A 13,482-nucleotide genomic window follows, 5' to 3' on the forward strand; every position below is an offset into this window, starting at 1 on the left:
TAGCCGCCTGCCACAGCCACAGCCACGTCAGATCCGAGCCATGTCTGCAACCTACACCACAGCTCACGGCAATGCTGGATCCTTAACCCACTGAGCAAGGCCACGGATTGAACCTGTAGCCTCATGGTTACTAGTTGGATTCATTTTCTCTGTGCCACAATGGGAACTCCTGCAGAAAACTTCTCTTACTAGTTATTTACACAATTGAGTGATTTTCAGAAAACTGATTTCTAAATTTTTTTTCCTTTGACTAATATTTTAATATAGATACAGATAGCGAGAAGCCTTCTTTGTAGTGTCATTTATCTTTTCTCAATCTCAATTCCCTTTCAGATCTTATCAGATGCGACGCAGCCTCTTGAAAGTCAGAATTTTTCTCCCGTGGTGAGAGACGTAAGTTATGAAAATAAATCCTTTTCCTTAATGTATTTTTTCCACCACTATCCTCACTTCCATTTTTCCCTTTCCCTGTTTCTCTCCCTGTTTTGCTCCATCTCGTCACTCTCTTTCTCCTCTATTTGTCATGAGCCCATGTTCATGGGACTAAAAGTGGTGACTAAAGAAATACCTTGTGTCGTATATATTTAGGCAGTGATTACATCCAACGGCACACTGGCTAAGAAGTATAAATACATCCAGACACTCCGAGAGAGCAGGTAAGCATTGTTCACATCCTCTTGTTTAATATATTAGTTCTTTTTTTACTTTTTAGGACCCCGTCTGCAGCATATGGAAGTTCCCAGGCTAGGGGTCCAATCGAAGCTGCAGCTGCCAGCCTACACCACTGCTACAGCAACGCAGGATCCAAGCTGCATCTGCAGCCTATACCACAGCTCATGGCCACACTGGATCCCCCTGACCCACTGAGTGAGGGCAGGGCTTGAACTTGAATCCTCATGGGTACTAGTCGGATTTGTTTTCGTTGTGCCACAACAGGAACTTCAGTATATCTATTCTTGTCTTGGATCTCATGAGGTTTTTTTTGTTTGTTTTTTTTTTGTTTTTTTTTTTTTCGTCTTTTTGCAATTTCTTGGGCTGCTCCCACGGCATATGGAGGCTCCCAGGCTAGGGGTCGAATCGGAGCTGTAGCCTCCAGCCTACGCCAGAGCCACAGCAACAATGCGATCCGAGCCACGTCTGCAACTTACACCACAGCTCACGGCAACGCCGGATCCTTTAACCCACTGAGCAAGGACCCGCAACCTCATGGTTCCCAGTCGGATTCGTTAACCACTGCGCCGCAATGGGAACTCCTCATGAGTATTTTTTTAATGCTTCCATGTGAGTTCAGGATACTAGAATTAGGCAATGTACAGTTTTCAAAAAATGTCTGTCAATATAGGAAATTCAAACAACGGGACTGGCTGAAACCACTGTGAATTATTTTCCCTCCAGCAGTATTGTAGCATCATTTTGGCTTTCTAATATCCCATGTAGACTTGTGTGTTAGCAACTGAAACTGCAAAAGTTCTTGTTCTTTTGCTAGCATTTTGTTTATTGTAATATCGCAATTATTCTCTCAAAGGAAAATGAGCACACTGTCCTTGTCTATGGTGCTTTCAGACTGGTTTTTATTTTTTTAATTTACTAAAAAATTTTTATTATAGTTGATTTGCAATGTTGTGTCAATTTCTGCTGTACAGCAAAGTGACCCGGTCATATATATATTCTTGTATTACCTGCGCTATGCAGTAGGACCTTATTACTGATCCATTCTAAGTGTAATAATTTGCATCTTCTAACCCCAATTCTCAGCCCACCCCTTTCCCTCCCTCTCTCCCTTAGCAACCACAAGTCTGTTCTCTATGAGTCTGTTTTTGTTCTATAGATAGGTTCATTTGTGCCCTATTTTAGATTCTACATATAAGTGATATCACATGGCATTTGTCAGATTGTTTTTTTTTTTAATTTTTTTTTTTTCAGATTGGTTTTTAGTCGAGGATTTGGACTCTGTTTTGTTTGGGATAATACTTAGCAGCGTGACCTCTTTGTTAGAAATTAAGAAAAGTAGTAAATATATAGAAAATAGGACCTACTCAATAGCACAGGAAACTCTGCTCGATATTCTGTAATATTTATATGGGGAAAGAATGGATGTATGTATACGTATAACTGAGTCCCTTTTCTGTACACCTGAAACTAACACATCGTAAATCAATTATATTCTAACACAAAATCAAAATTAGATTAAAAAAAGAAAGCAAAGTAGTGAAGGAAAAAAATGGTGAGTGGTCCACGTTGCCCGGGGGATTCTTATTAGGAGGAAAGTGTCAACAAGTAAGGTGGCAAATGTGTCCAAGAGAAGCATTCTCTTAGAGAGGCCCTTAGCTAAGGCCTCTGTTTCCTTAACTGATTTTACTATTCAAGTTTGGAAACACTGACATTTCTTTGGAATGTTCTGCTCTCCTACAGCTGATTGCACTTGACCTGCATTTGTTTCAGCTCCAGTGATCTGTTCACATTTAACAAAATACCCCACGCCCTGAATTCTCAGGAGGAGCCAGAGTTGGAAAGTTTTAAAAAACCAACAAACCGCCTGATCTTCTTTCTCAATTGTTCTACCTACGAGAAGTAAATCAGAGATCTGACCAGATCAAGTACTCCTGTTGTGCCTTTTCCACATGTTTGTTAGCTTATAGTTATTTTTGTGTGTCAGTGGAATATTCTGGCTTGATGGCAAGCTCATATACTTTGTTTCATGAAAAAGCAACTAGATCTGTAACTCTGTAGGAGAGTGTCTTGTAGGGGAAACGTCCTGCGTTTTGTTTTTCACAGTTCTGTGAATCTTTGCATTTTCATCATCTGATCATCTCCTGTTACTAATCCCAGTGACGTATCTAACAGGGCTTGTCACGATGATACCTTCACTCTTTACCCACCGTAGTTCATGTAGCAGCAGGGCTGCTTGGCTCCAGCTCCTAGGACTCCTGGCCCTTCTTCCCAGATGGAATCTTGTGCTGAGAGACTGAAAATGAAGATGGACTTTGGAAGGGAATTTGTGTTATCCCGAATCCTACCTTATTCTTTTGTTTTCTTCATTCCTCAGCACAGTGATTATTCACCCGAAGTGTTTGGGCTTGCTGGTGGGTAGGCAGTGTTAAAATCCAGGAGTGAGTTTTTTTTAAGTGTATTTTGAACGTTTTACTTTTCAGACATCAAAATGACATGTTGCTTGGAGTTCCCTGGTGGCCTAGCAGTTAAGGATCCAGCGTTGTCACCGCTGTGGCTCAGATCACTATTGTGATCCTGGCCCAGGGACCTCTGGGCCAGGGACCTCTGTATGCCATGGTTGCAGTGGGAAAAAAAGTGTTTCAGCGATACAAACTACAGAAAGTGTTGTTAGAAAGCACCTATATTGGCCAAATAATACTGTTTCTTTCTGGGAAGTGAAATGGGATGGGGTGGAAGTTAAAGGAGACTTTCCCTCATCAGTAATACAAGTATTGGGGGTGAAAGGGGCAGGGACATTTCATATTTAAATTTATTTTCATTCACTTATAATTAGTGAAATGAAGTGAAACAAAATAAAGGTTAAAGTTTGAGAGACATCCTGCCCTAAACCATTCTAGCCACAGAGCCTTCTGCTTAAGTTCCTGACCCCAAGCCATTTCTGATGTTTTGCATTGATATCTGGGGTTTGATTCAAAAGATTTTTTTTTTTTTTTACTTTTTAGGGACTCATCTGTGGCATATGGAGGTTCTCAGGCGAGGGGTCAAATTGGAGCTACAGCTGCCGGCCTGCACCATAGCCATGGCAACTTGGGATCCAAGCTGCGTCTGCAACCTACACCACAGCTCGTGGCAATGCAGGGTCCTTAACCCACTGAGCGAGACCAGGGATCGAACCCTCAACCTCATGGTTCCTAGTCAGATTCATTTCCAATGCGCCACAGTGGGAATTCCCAAAAGATTTCTAATGAGTATCTTCCATATTTAAGACAAAATGCAGTGAGCAATAGGGGGTTTGTAAAGATGGATAAGACTTAGTCACTGCTTGGAGGTCGTAGTTTGTAAGAAAGACAAAGTTTTTTGTCAGGAAGGCACAAATTTCAACAACAAAAAGTTCAAGAATTAAAGTTCTACTTAGTGGCTCATCTTAGGCTTCTACCCTTAATCCATGGCATTTGTGATTTCACAATTACGGTTTTAGTTGTTTTCAAGCGACCCTCAAGATAAATGACAAGACAGTGTCCAGCGTGGATGATGATAATTTCCTCCGCAAATGGTTGTCTCCTCGGATTGTCGTGAGGAGGGAATGAGGTTTCTGATCTAAGGCACCCAGCAGGCTCTTGAGCATGTCCCTCAGAAGGATAAAATGTGACACCTAGTTACTCCGTTGCGAGGAAGCCAGGCATCGGCCCAGCATGTGCACACCTTAGCATTCATTCACACACCTTAGCAGCGTCAGAGTCTATTGCTCATCATACAAAATCTAAAATAATTAATGAAAAATCTTGGTATAGGAAACTCCTATTGAGGGTCTTATTATACGAAATGTGGGGAAAAAGGATGGCTTCATAGTCTTGAGTTTTAGTTTGGTATGGAGACAGCAAACTTTTTTTGTTAAAATTTTCTCTCCTCCACCTCTTATTTCTAGGGAACGTGCCCAGTCACTTTCAATGGGCACCAAGAAAAAGGTCTTGGTTCTTGGATCTGGTTACGTATCTGAGCCTGTATTGGAATACCTGTCAAGAGACGACAATGTAGAAATAACAGTAGGTAAATAAGCCCCAGTTTTTAAAGAAGAAGATGTAAAACTGATTTCAAAACATGATCACTCTGAATTTTGGATGACTCTTTTGCTTCTAAACTTTGAAAAATTATTTTTGGAGATGTTAAAATGTTTTAGTCTCTGACTCGAGGGAAATCTAAGGATTGGATTTTTTTTTTTTTTAATTCTTAAAATAGGCTCTGACATGAAGAATCAGATCGAACAGTTGGGCAAGAAATACGGTATTAATCCTGTGAGCCTGGATGTTGGTAAACAGGAAGAGAAGTTGGGCTCCTTGGTGGCCACACAGGATCTTGTCATCAGGTTAGTATGTGGCAAGAAACGATTGCTCTATATTTCCTTGCTGTTGTTACTACTCATGCCTCCTTTTCTCTCAGTAAACTATTAAATGGAGGTGCGCATTCAGAAAAGTGCACAAGTCATAAGTGCATAATTCGGCGAATTATCACAAAGTGAACACGCCATGTAACCATCATCCCCATTCAGACGCAGGATATTGTCATAGACAAGGAGCTCTTCTTGAGCCCCTTTTTTATTGCCAATCCCATCCTTCAAAGGTAAACACTTTCCTGGCTTCTAACATAGAGATTAGTTTCTGCTAGTTGTCAGTGTGTACAGTTAGAGTCTTTCAGTATCTTCCTCATTGTGGTTGCTTTCTTTCATTCAGCAGTGTGAGAGTCGTTTGTGGTGTCTGTAATTGCAGTGTATTTCATTGTGTGGATATATTATTATTATCCATTTGACCGTTGATGGATATTTAAATTATTTCCAGAATTTGACCATTATAAATAGGGCTGCCATGAACACTTTAGTAGTTATCTTTTGGTTACCATTGCTGTTGAGTATTTACCTAGCAGCAGACTTGCTAGGTCATGCACTCGTGCATCATATTTTGGTGGCTATATTATCCTTTGGACTTATAAAGCTTAAAGGAAAATAAATAGATTCTCTAGCCCTATGACCGTTTCTAGCCTTAGCAGAGGAACAGATCTTGAAATATCTTATTTACTACGGTCTAATACAAATGTAGATCTAGCTTCTAGATACGGGCTACGTGAGGGTCACTGTATAATTAAACTTGATTTCGAAATACCAAAGTGATGAGAGTAAGCCGTTTATTCTTAGACTATAATTTTTCCAAGATGGAGTGAAGAAAGTTATGTGCTCATTCATAATCAGGTCACTTTCATAGTTAGATTAAATTCAAATAATATCTTTGGAGAAAGTTCTGTGATGTCCTACTTGAAAAAGGGAGAGGGTGCTTGGAAAACAGACAAATAAAAGGTAATTCTAAGTGGGAACTTTTGCCTTATCTCTTGATGTGTTTAAATATAGGCTCACTTTAGGCACTTAGAAACATTCAATTTACACAAATTCAATGTACATTAATTATCTTTTGGCAAAAACTTATCAATAACCAATAGACCTTGTCTGTCAGGCTATGATTATGAAAATAAGCCCTTACTCAAAATTGAATATTCTAGCCTATTGAATAAAACAAAGAGAATTTGTTTTGCCGCACATAGATATTTAAATATAACTTTTTTTTGTTTGTTTTTTTTTTAGGGCCGCACCCACAGCATATGGAGGTTCCTGGGCTAGGAGTCAAATCAGAGCTACAGTTGCTGGCCTATACCACAGCCACAGCAATGCGGGATCTGAGGCGAAACTGCAACCTACACCACAGCTCATGGCAATGCGGGAGCCTTAACCCACTGAGTGAGGCCAGGGATTGAACCTGTGTCCTCATGGATACCAGTCAGATTTGTTTCTGCTGAGCCATGATGGGAACTCCTATAACATTGTTTTTGATTAATGAAAAGGAAAGAACATCATAAAACACATTTTGAACAAAATCAGAAGCAAAATATGACAAGATAACGGACCTAGACAGTAACCTATTAATAGGTGCAAATTTTAAAATTCAGCAAACTGGTGGCCTTCAATAAAATTTAGTGTTAGCAAAATTTGTTTTACATTTCGTTTTTTTCAGTTGGTTGAGTTTCTATGCTGAATAGAGGAAATGCTGTTAAACATTGTTGTACTGGAATGTTCCTTAAATAACTTTGTGTGTGTGTCTTTTTAGGGCCGCACCCACAGCATGTGGAATTTCCCAGGCTAGGGGTTGCATTGTAGCCATAGCTGCCGACCTATACCACAGTCACAACAATGCTCAATCCAAGCCTTATCTGTGACCTACACCACAGCTCTCAGCAATACCCAGATCCTTGACCCACTGAGCAAGGCCAGGAATGGAACCCGTAGCATCATGGATGCTAGTTGAGGTCATAGCCTGCTGAGCCACATGGGAACTCCTTAAATAACTTTTTATTCTTTTTTTTTTTTTTTGTCTTTTGTCTTTTTTGTTGTTGTTGTTGCTATTTCTTGGGCCGCTCCCGCTGCATATGGAGGTTCCCAGGCTAGGGGTTGAATCGGAGCTGTAGCCACCGGCCTACGCCAGAGCCACAGCAACGCAGGATCCGAGCCGCGTCTGCAACCTACACCACAGTTCATGGCAACGCCGGATCGTTAACCCACTGAGCAAGGGCAGGGACCGAACCCGCCACCTCATGGTTCCTAGTCGGATTCGTTAACCACTGCGCCACGACGGGAACTCCCCAACTTTTTATTCTTGAAATTGGAGAAAGAATGTTTTGATACAAACACAATGTTAGAGACTATCAAAGCAAAAAGATTAAAGAATATGTTTCACAAAAATTTTTATAATAATATGTCCAATTGTCATGGTTTTAGTTGCAAGTTTAGTTTTTAATAATTTAATGCAAAGTAATAATTGAGTTTGATAAATTACTTTGAAAATTAAATTTTTATTTTATGTATGTTTTCACAAGTGGCGTTTCCAGCTCTTTGGATTAATGACTTACGTCCTTTTAAATAGTTGCCATATTACATATATGGTGAATTATGAACTCTAATCCCTTTGTCTAAAATAGGCACCATTGAAGTCAATCATTCTAGTTCTCAGTATATTATTAAATTAGTGCTGTTAATGTCAACATTTAAACATATTAGATCTTGGTAGTATTTTTATCAGGCAAGTTTTTAATGTGACAAATGTGACAAAAAACACTCAACCTTTAGAATGATGCCATTGAACATTTTCTATTAATGTTTTTCCAACAAAGACTTTTGCAAGTATTTTGTTTATTGGCTTTTAATAGTAATTATTTTTGATTAAAAAAGCCAAAAAAAAAAAGAGATCAAGGGTTTTCATATTGTGACTTTCAAAGTATGTACACAATTTTATTCTGCATGGAAACAACTCTAAATGACAATACTCTGTTCTGTTAACCTGAAGAGAAATTAAATGCCTGAGAGGTGGTTTTATTGTTTTGTTTTATGTGAAATAGAGAAAGTCTGAGGTAAACAGGAAGAATGTAACAAGTACAGTGATACACTGTAATAATAAGTTTGCATTTTCATTTTCATTGGTACCATGTAGATTCCTTTACCAAATAGGTAATAAGAAAGTAGAACTTAAATATTGTTATGTGATTGACAAGATTCTTATTATTCCTTGGATAGAACAAGAATATACTTATTTATATCAATATTTAAGGAAATTCATTTTTTTCTTTTCTTTTTTTTGGGGGGGGGGCTGATTTGTGGTCCTAGCACCAAAGCAGAATTTTGAGTACAGTTTCAGTTCTTACTCACCATATAGACCTCGAGCTGTTCGAATAGCTTTTACACCAATCATTACCACTGAAACTTATCTCCTCTCTTGGCCTTTCTTAGACTCTGCTCTTTAATGTAATGTATGGGTCATCTTGACTTATTTCAAAGATAGCCATTTGGGGAGTTCCCCTCGTGGCTCAGTGGTTAACGAATCTGACTAGGAACCATGAGGTTGCAGGTTTGATCCCTGGCCTTGCTCAGTAGGTTGAGGATCAGGTGTTGCCATGAGCTGTGGTGTAGGTCTCAAACACGGCTCAGGTCCTGTGTTGCTGTGGCTATGGCCTAGCTAGGCTGAAGGCTACAGCTCTGATTAGATCCCTAGCCTGGAAACCTCCATATGCCACGGGTGCAGCCCTATAAAAGACCTAAATAAATAAATAAATAAATAAATAAAATAAAGATGGCCATTTGGGAAATGTACAGGTAAAAGGAAAAGCAACCTTATTTTTCACTAGGGGACCCAAGACAGAAAATCATAGAAATATGAGGATGAGTGGAATAAATTCCATTAAATGTTATAAAGGGATAGAATGCATGCAGAGGAAGGTCTGGATTTGGGGGAATCTGGGAAAACTTCTTGGAGGGGTTACTTTTCAGACTTTTTTTTTTTTTAAAGGGCTACACTCGTGGCATATGGAGGTTTCCAGGCTAGGGGTTGAATTGGAGCTGTAGCTGCCGGCTTACACCTCAGCCACAGCCATAGCCACACAGGATCTGCACCGTGTCTGCCGCCTACACAACTCACAGCAATGCTGGATCCTTAACACACTGAGTAAGGCCAGGGATCGAACCTGCGTCCTCATAGATGCTAGTCAGATACGATAACCACTGAGCCAAGGCGGGAACTCCCAGACATTTCTTAAAGGGAAGTATGACCTGGTTGGAGTGAGTGGGTGGAGGGACTATTTGAAGTGAAAGACACAGAGAGAGTAAAGCTTCAGACCTGGAAGAGTAAAGGCTGTGAATGGAGAAGTGCAATAGCTTCTTTGGTCCCTGCAAATATTTTGTGAAGGAGATACAGGGAAAAAAATGGAAAGGTTAAGTGAAGGTCATTGTGGAGAGTTTTAAATGTGATAACAGGATGAGTTTATTCTACAGTCTTCAAGGAGCCCCTGATCATCTCTGATGGAATAATTTAATCAGATTGATGCCTTAGCTTTCATGCAGTTCATTGGAGGAAGGGTTGGAAGAGAAAGTTTCTGATTAGTTTCTCCCTCTGTTTTGAAGCTTGCTGCCTTACGTACTGCATCCTCTTGTGGCCAAGGCATGCATTGCAAGCAAAGTTAACATGATCACTGCAAGCTACATCACTCCTGCGCTAAAGGAATTAGAAAAGAGGTAAATTTCTGTCTTCTTCAACAAAATAGCCCCATGGAATTGTTTTTATTTTCCCTCCAAATCTTTCTTTCCTCTCTTTTCACGTTTTGCAGTGTGGAAGATGCTGGCATCACAGTCATTGGTGAATTGGGATTGGACCCTGGTCTTGACCATATGTTGGCAATGGAAACGATAGATAAGGCCAAAGAAGTGGGAGCCACGGTGAGTCATCTGACATCCAAAGGTCCATTTAGGAAAATATTAAGGGGTCCAGATTTCTGTGTACAGAAATAATCTTTCTATAATTTTGATTGTAGAAATAGCTATATTCTCTTTTTTTAAGGTTACACTCCATTAAAATTATCATAAAATATTGGCTATATTCCCTGTATAAAAAAAAAAAGATAGGAAAAATTCTTTGTAATATTATCAATCTGTAAGTATATAAAGTATCTTTTTTTTTTTTTTTTTTGTCTTTTCTAGGGCCGTGCCCACAGTATATGCGGGTTCCCAGGCTAGGGGTCTAATTGGAGCTTTAGCCGCCGGCCTACACCAGAGCCACAGCAACATGGGATCTGAGCTGTGTCTGTGACCTACACCATAGGTCACGGCAACGCCAGATCCTTAACCCACTGAGCAAGGCCAGGGATTGAACCCACAACCTCATGGTTCCTAGTCAGATTCGTTAACCACTGAGCCACGATGGGAACTCCTTTAAGGATGTATTTTTGAAAGCCCTTGTAACTTTTAAGAAAGGGGAAGCTGTAATAACTTTACTTATTTGTGTCATTGTATTCAGTTAATTACTTGGATAGATTGTTCTCGCTAATTTATTGTTAATTCTCCCTAGTTTATTGATTCTTTATTTTACAGATTGAATCTTATACTTCCTACTGTGGCGGGCTTCCAGCCCCTGAACATTCAAACAATCCTTTGAGATACAAGTTTAGCTGGAGTCCAGTGGGAGTTTTGATGAACATCATGCAGCCCGCCACCTATCTGCTCAATGGAAAGGTGAGGAATGGCATCAAAGCTTTAGCGTACAAACCTGCACTAACTGCCTAAGAAAGTCCAAACCCTCTCTCCCTGGTCCCGAGGCCCTTTAATGCTGGTCGTGCTGCTTGCTCTGCAGTCTCTCCTCCTGCAGTGTTTCTCAGTGCATGTTTTCTCTTCCATTTAGAGTGGTCTCCTTACTGTTCCCAGCAAAGCCCATGCTCATTCTTTCCTCTCTGTCCCTTGCAAGTTGTTTCTGCAGTTTCAATATTCGTTTCTCAGTTTCTCTGCATGTGTAACTATAGGTCATCTTGCAATTTATTTCATCATGACAGACATTTCCTGCATCCCTACTATGTGCTGGACGTGGGCCAAGGCACTACAGGTTGTCACACTGAATGAAGTTCCTAATCTCAGAGGAATAGAGGTGGCTCTCAGAACAGAGGGTGTGGGGGCTCAGGGAAAGACACTGAGATTTATTTCCCAGCTGCTCTGAGGCAGAATGTAAGAGCTCTCTGAGTTTCGTATTATTTTCATCATTTTACAATAGGGAAACTGTGGCTCAAGGAGAATGTTCAAGGTCATTCAGCTGGAATTCAAACCCAGGTCTAACCAACTCCAAAGCCCCTTTTCTCCTTTCTTTGACCAGATTGCTTCATGGCCGGAAAGACAGACACTAGAATAAATAGCTATAATCCAATGAGGGACGTTCCAAAGTATGTTCAAGTGCCACAGTGATGCAGAGGAGAGGGCGGTTGACTTGACCTTGTTGAGGAGGCTGGGGAGAGGAAAATTAGCAGGGAAGAGAAGATAGGTTCAGCCTTGGAAGATAAGAAGGGGACAGCATGACAGACACTGCCACTGAGGCTGGGCTAAGCCTCTAGTTCATTTCACTCTTCAAACTTGTAAGGCTCCTAAGAGGGAAAACGGGCATCAGAAGTAATTAGCTAACTCAGCCACAGTTACAGAAATGACAAGTGGCATGGCCACTGTCCAAATCTCATCGATCTGCTGTCATAGTTTATGCTCTTGACTGTAAGAAAGGACTCACATTTAGGAACAACTATAACTAGACTGAGGGTGCCTCTTTATGTTTTCTTGTTTATTTATTTGTTTGCTTTTTAGGGCTGCACATGTGGCACATGGAAGTTCCCAGGCTAGGAGTCAAATCAAAGCTACAGCTGTCGGCCTACACCACAGCCATAGCAACACAGGATCCAAGCCTCCTCTGTGACCTACGCCACAGCTCACGGTAACGCCAGATCCTTAACCCATGGAGCGAGGCCAGGATTTGAACCCACATCCTCATGGATACTAGTTGGATTTGTTTCCACTATACCACAATGGGAACTCCAGAGGGTGCTTCTTTAAATTGTGTGCCCAAGGCACCTCACTCATCTCCCCCCTGGTCCCAAATCCACAGGGAGAGATGAGCCATGTGATCAGATGTGGGTCTTAAAAAGATTATTCTGGCAGCAGTATTATAAATTCTCAGTGTATCTGTGATCCAAATCTATTTTGTACACAGACAGGAATCAATTGAAAGAATTGCTTGAGAAACAAAGTGAATGTTATCATCAGCCATTGACTTCTGCACCTGCAGTGAGTGCTGCACACAGACGTGGCTGCACATTGCAATCGCCAAGGCAGTTTACAAAATACTGATGTCTGAGCCTCATCCCCAGGGATTCTGATCCACATGGGCTTGGGGTTCTAATGTGCAACCGAACTTGAGAAGAACCGATTTAGCGACCAGGGGACCATAGCTGCCCTTAAAACCCTAGCAAACAAGCAGGACACTTTACTTTGATTCTGGAAAAACACATCCACATGTTTCAGGCTATGAAACAAGACCCCTGAATTCTGATCCAAGCGCTGACATCCCTCCATGTCACCAAAGGCCAGGCAATCGTAAAGGTCCCCTGAGCATCAGTGTCCTGAGGTGTAACGTGGACACGGAGGACCTGAATAGTTCTCCAAGTCTATGAATCATTCTGAGCCTCAGTCTAATGTTCCACCAGGCACATGTCCTTTTCTCGGCCATTGCTGATCTCTTGCTGTGTGTCCACAGCCCCCTTCCACCTTCTGCAGTCGTGGAAGAGAGACGGGCCTCTGCTTGGTATAAACTCCCATGTGAGTGGGGGAAGAGCTCTTGCTTCATTTGGGCAAAATGCTTATCTTTGGGAGGCCATATAAGTGATAAAGAAGATAATGGGAAGAAGGTTCAGTGGGGTGCAACGTGTGTAACAGAAAGAGCATAGGATCAGATGCCAGTGGGCCTGGCTTGGTGCACTAGCTCAGCCACTGCTGGCTGGGTGGCACTGGAACAATCATTTCATTTCTCTGAACTTTGGGCTCCTTGCGTGAAGATAAGCATGGTCACACCAGCCCCGCAGAGCTCCTGCAGTAGGGTTTTATGAGGTCGCATGGATTATAGTCTGCCTAACGGAGTGTCAGGCATGTCCTAAATTCCTAGCAAATATTCGCTACAAAAAGAAATTGAGGTGAGAGCTCAGGGAAAATGAGAGGTTACTTTCAAGCAGCAGAAGTTGTATTTGTTGAATTTGAAGTTTTTCTCTTTTATCCTGAACTCCTTTTGTAAAAAAAAAAAAAAAAAAAAGAGTGCTTTTTGCATCTCCCTGACACTGTAGAGGACACCAAGGGAAAACATGCTTTTCTTTTCTTTGCTAAAATGATACTTTTTTCAAGGTCTCCTCTTACGGATGCAGCTTTTCCTGACC

At 41.1% G+C, this 13,482-nt stretch overlaps 1 protein-coding gene across 6 annotated transcripts in view; it reads left to right on the forward strand.

Annotated features, from left to right (window-relative positions):
• AASS (aminoadipate-semialdehyde synthase) overlaps positions 1-13,482 on the forward strand; it is a 100,832-nt gene that overhangs the window by 71,291 nt on the left and 16,059 nt on the right. For all 6 annotated transcript variants that reach the window (XM_021078482.1, XM_021078483.1, XM_013985640.2 and 3 more), the window contains 7 exon segments: positions 334-393; positions 589-656; positions 4,598-4,719; positions 4,909-5,035; positions 9,659-9,769; positions 9,862-9,970; positions 10,622-10,762. In XM_021078482.1, the coding sequence (XP_020934141.1) occupies positions 334-393; positions 589-656; positions 4,598-4,719; positions 4,909-5,035; positions 9,659-9,769; positions 9,862-9,970; positions 10,622-10,762 (738 nt within the window).

Source organism: Sus scrofa, chromosome 18, assembly GCF_000003025.6.
Source record: "Sus scrofa isolate TJ Tabasco breed Duroc chromosome 18, Sscrofa11.1, whole genome shotgun sequence".
Taxonomy (NCBI): Eukaryota; Metazoa; Chordata; class Mammalia; order Artiodactyla; family Suidae; genus Sus; species Sus scrofa.